At 32.6% G+C, this 4,891-nt stretch overlaps 1 protein-coding gene across 1 annotated transcript; it reads right to left on the bottom strand.

The window, feature by feature from the left end:
- On the bottom strand, positions 1 to 3,398 carry LOC100777050 (WAT1-related protein At2g37460). The gene is made up of 7 exons (XM_003553479.5): positions 3,090 to 3,398; positions 2,948 to 3,010; positions 2,735 to 2,851; positions 2,060 to 2,300; positions 1,543 to 1,704; positions 514 to 665; positions 1 to 416 (listed from the first exon to the last, which is right to left on the bottom strand). The coding sequence occupies exons 1-7, from the start codon at positions 3,284 to 3,286 to the stop codon at positions 197 to 199; spliced, it is 1,152 nt and encodes a 383-aa protein (XP_003553527.1). The 5' UTR covers positions 3,287 to 3,398; the 3' UTR covers positions 1 to 196.
- Positions 3,399 to 4,891: the final 1,493 nt, after the last annotated feature.

Raw genomic sequence — 4,891 nt, 5'->3', positions numbered from 1 at the left:
TTTATGTTGGGAATTTCTTGCCTTATATTAAAACTTGCCAATTGACATACCATAGTGTTACATTAAAAACCTCTACTACTACATCATAATTGTTCAAACAACTAAGAACCTATATAGTTGCTGTTATCAAATAGGCATTTTGACAGTTGAAATATCCCCTGATTTCTGAAATTTAGATTGAATTTGGTATGTTTCCTCATACTTGTTCATCTCGTGCTATGTTTCCCGCGCCTAAGTTACTGAGAGTGATGACCCCATGATTAGAATGATCCTCCTCTTTGCCGTTGTTCTCCTCTACTGTTTGCTTGGATGCCAATATATGCTCTTTAGTAATTGGACTTGATGACTCGTAGTCTTGGCTTTTACCCCACACCACAAGATACAGCCCTAAAATAATTACAATAGCTCCAACCGCCCTGTAAAATTTGTCAGATTTCTTTAGTTTAATTTCTTAAAAAAAAAAAATAGTTCTCTGGGCATGTGTTTTGGTTTGAAATTGATTTTTTCAATTACCTCCCGAGGTACATTATTTCAGCCAGAAAGAAGGAGCCCATGATAGCCACAATGACCATGCAGAGAGGGTTAAAAGTTGTAACAAAGACCGGTCCCCTATCTTTCATCACTGCTCCTTGGATGTAATAAGCCATTCCTGAGCAAACTATGCCCTGCATGAGAATATTTTGTAAATTTATAGAAGAAAAAATAGTTAAAAAATAATTATTATATGCGTTCCTTCTGACAGAAAAGAAAAAAATTAAATATACATCTACTTTTTCTTTCGTATCATTTTTTCTCTCTATCTCCATTTTTTTACCATAATATTTGTTACATCAATTATTTTCTGTCTCCTTTTTCTTTCTAATTATTCTCTTCTTTCCAACCATACACCCCAAAATTGGAGTGTACATTTATCACTACTCAAGAGCATAACTAGTTTGTTTACAAAGTTCTTATCATTTAAACTATAATTAAATTTGATACTTCATACAGGAAAGTCCTTATGTCAGAGTAGTTAATGTATGGTAAATGCCGATCTAGTGAATCCTCTACAGTGACCTACCTGATAAGTTCATCCTTTTGTTATTATAGAGGGCTCCCTTCGTTTTAAAAAAAAAAAATTGACTCATATTTTCATTTTTTAATGAAATATTAAAACATTTATTCCAATTTTGTCCCATAATAAATAATGTTTTAGAAGATTTGATGATACACTTATTAAAATTAAGAGAAAGAACAAGAATATTTAAGTAAAATTATTTCCTAATAAATGTTTCACTTGAAATATTTACTTTTTTAGGTTTATATAAGAAAACCTTAAATATCAGTCATTTGGAATCATTTTGAGATAGAGAGAATATATCATTCTTATTATATATGTCTTTGTTCAATGCCTCTAAAACTTTAGTTTTCGGATGTCATAGTTTGTTTTAGTGATTTTCTTCGATTCTTTTCTTAATTAAACTCAGCGTTAGATGTGCATTTATTTTCTTATGTTTGGTCCAGAGGCGGTGATTGTGTTTACTGTAGAAGTAAAGAACCTACACTGTAGACAGCAGCCAGCAGTTTTGTATCCCATTGCAGAGACCAAGCAGAAAGATTCTTCCTTTCCATAACCAGTGCCACTACACCACCTTCAACTGTTCCCAATAGGCATATCCATGCTGTAAGAGAGAGCTCAGCAGGGTAGGCTTCAATGGTAATAGCCTAGAGCAAGAGATGAAACTTTATATTAGGGACCCCATAAAATCAGAAGAAAATTTAACTTTATATTAGGTACCTTCTTTCCATATCTTTTAATATTTTAACTTTCTAAAATTTTCCTAAAATATTTGATATTTTAGAATTTTAATGTTTAATTAATATATTTTTTCAAATATATTCTTATTTAATACTCACTACTAATGATATAAGTATCAAAAATCAAGATATTAAATAAGATAATTTTAATCTAAATATAATAATTTTTAGTTTCGTTAAATATTATTTTTTAATCTATATGCAATAATCTTGAACATTAGTTTTATTTTATCAATAGCCATAGATGGTGATGATAACTCACTTGGAGAATCATGAAACAAGCGCAACTAAAGCAGCCAATTGTGATCATGACCGATCCCTTTATTGCATGTTGAAGATTCACCCCACCATTTTGCTGGTTGTGGGTATTGCTTGTGTGTGTTCCAAAAAGATCAAGTACTGGGCCCTTTATCAGTGTCATGACCATGGCACCTGCAACAGTTGCTAAAGTCCCCACCACCTTTGCTTGACTGCGTATACTTTTTAGTTTTACCTTCTCAAGCCTGGGATTGCCACTCAAAATTTCAGATATATTGATTGCTTAAACATGGCATAAAGAGTTTGCCACTTCGTGTAACATGTTTTTGAGTTTGACAGAATGCATCCAGTTACAGACATAATCGTATTTGTATATTTCTACATTAACTATGCTGTTTTAATTACTTTTCTAGCAACTAAATAACTAAATGTATTGAAAAGAAAAAGAGAATCAAGCAACTACACAAATAGTGATAATCTTTTATTAATTAGTTTTGTGCACATTAAGTGGTGTACACATATTACTCATTTTAACTAGTACTTTTCTTTTTTCTCTTTCTATCTTATTATTATAAAAAAAAATTATACAACCTTATTGTACAAATATAATTTCTGATGATGTCTTTTTTGCTATAAATCTGGAATATTCTTTTATTGAATGGTGCCATGAGAATATTACCTAAAAATCCAAGCCATGACAAAGGTAATGGCAGGGAGGACATTGTACATGGAAACAGCAAAGGTTGCTGTGGTGTACTTCATTCCCAAAAAATATAAATTTTGGTCAATAACAGGCCTGCCACAAAAAAATTATACCAAAGGTTAAGTAGTGCATCATTATACTGCATGGTTAGGAAAATTAAAGTCTCTAGGCATGCATGCAGGAAATTACTCTAGCAAGCTGAGAATCATTATCTTCATGAAAATTGAAAATGTCATCTTCGGCCTTACTTTCCTGTTAAAAGAATGTAGCATTACATCAATATCATGTTCACACAATCGCGCACACACACACATGGAAGAAAGAAATATACTTCTCCAAGATCAGTGCAAAAGGGGCCGTGACAACAAAGGCAAAAACATGACGGTACACGACAAATACATAGTTACTCATTCCCTTGTTCAGTGCAGCTTTGGATAGAACATCCATGCCAGCATATCCAAACTGTAAGAACACTACACCTATGAATGGCTTCAGTCTGTTAAAGAGTTTTTGTTTATTACCAGCCATCTTGTTTCAGCTCGGAACTAACCTATTTCTTGAGCCACAAGAATAAGTAGCACACCGCTGCACCACAGAAGGCTCGTGTTTATATAGGGGTTTGTGGTGTATAATGAATTAGTGCTTAGAAAGTTAGTAGTATATTATACATTATATTTATACCCACAAATAAGAGCAATTCTATTTCACGTAACCAAAGTGGGGGAGAGTCACAGTAATCAATGTACTTCATCCTCAAATTCTTTAAAATGTGGGTGTCTACTTTCAATTATTACTATCTTTTGCATAATTGGAATGTTACTCATCATGGAGTACCTTTTATAATATCGTTCACTTGTTTCTTCTTTATTGATTTGTTTTTTCCATGATTCGTTTATTTTACTTGATTTTTACTTAATACTATATATCTATGAAGATTTTTCTCCAGACAAATTTTCTCTGTGATGTCATACGATGAGGAAAAGTAATTAATGCCCCAATAGATGATTTCAGATGAAGTGCTTGTTTACTTTTAAAGAAAGAGTTAGAATCCATGATGGACCTGATCTTCTTGATTATGTGACGTACAGCACCAATTGGACGTAAATTTCTGATATTGGCATGACAAATATCCTTTTTATTTGTATATTTCTGATTTTCTGCAAATTGCAGAAGATGTACTTTCGTTCCTCTTAGCCTCTTAGGAGTTAATGGAAGGATAAAATAATCTAAAGTTCTGGATAAAAAGGGTCGTGAATTATTCAAGTGCATTATTGAATATAGTCCAATGAGTCAATATAGTCGAGAGCGACGTATGAAGGATGATTAGCACAAGCATAATAGCCATATCCTCGGCTATTAGTTTTGCTTTCCACAGTAATGCATTAAGGGTTTGGTGACTTTGGTCTTAGGTCAAGACTTCAAAGTATGGTAAGCACTCAGGTCCACTTTGTAGCTGGTGGCTTTAATTAAGCCTTTTTAAGGCGGTTGTATCTTTGTGCTTTTCATATGTGCAGCCACTAGCATGACTATTTGGATCTCCACCTCCTTTCTGCTCTCAGTACCCACTCATAGTTTATTTTATATATACACAAGTGGGTCTGTGCCCCTACTCATTTTGTAAAAAATTACTGTTTGTCTTTGCTTATTAAAGAGACTTAAAATGGAACATTAGAATGGTTTGATTGTAGATGTGTGTATGCACATGATCTTATTAATACAGAAGATATACAAACATATCAGAAAATATATATTTGTCTAATTACTCATTTGTTTCCTACCATCACATGAACTTTTGCTTTTGGTCTTAAAAATCATTTTGTTTTAGCCTTATACAAACACTTTTAGTTTTATTTTAGTATGCAGTGAAAAAAAAAAACCTTAACACCATTAATCGGGGATCATGTGACACTAATATGACATGTGTTGCATTTTACATTTATAGTCCTTATACTTTTGTACTTTTTATGTTTTGATCCGTATAAGTGTACAATGTTTATGTTTCAGTCCTTATATGAGTTTTTTTATGTTTTAGTCCCTATAAAAAATATGTCCCTTTCTTCTTTCTCCTCCTTCTTCTCTTGTCCCCTTTGTTTCCTTCTTTTCTTTTTTCCCCTCATCAACACCCCCTCTTAT

The sequence above is a fragment of the Glycine max genome, chromosome 19 (assembly GCF_000004515.6).
Source record: "Glycine max cultivar Williams 82 chromosome 19, Glycine_max_v4.0, whole genome shotgun sequence".
Taxonomy (NCBI): domain Eukaryota; kingdom Viridiplantae; phylum Streptophyta; class Magnoliopsida; order Fabales; family Fabaceae; genus Glycine; species Glycine max.
This window is presented reverse-complemented; position numbering and strand designations above follow the sequence as displayed.

What these genes read in the sequence shown, in the direction of transcription:
- LOC100777050 (XM_003553479.5), bottom strand. Translation starts at nt 3,286, where the DNA reads ATGGCTGGTAATAAACAAAAACTCTTTAACAGACTGAAGCCATTCATA. An exon ending in ATGATTCTCAGCTTGCTAGA is followed by an intron (nt 2,852 to 2,947) that starts GTAATTTCCTGC and finishes TTTTTGTGGCAG; the next exon opens with GCCTGTTATTGACCAAAATT. An exon ending in GAAATAATGTACCTCGGGAG is followed by an intron (nt 417 to 513) that starts GTAATTGAAAAA and finishes CAAATTTTACAG; the next exon opens with GGCGGTTGGAGCTATTGTAA.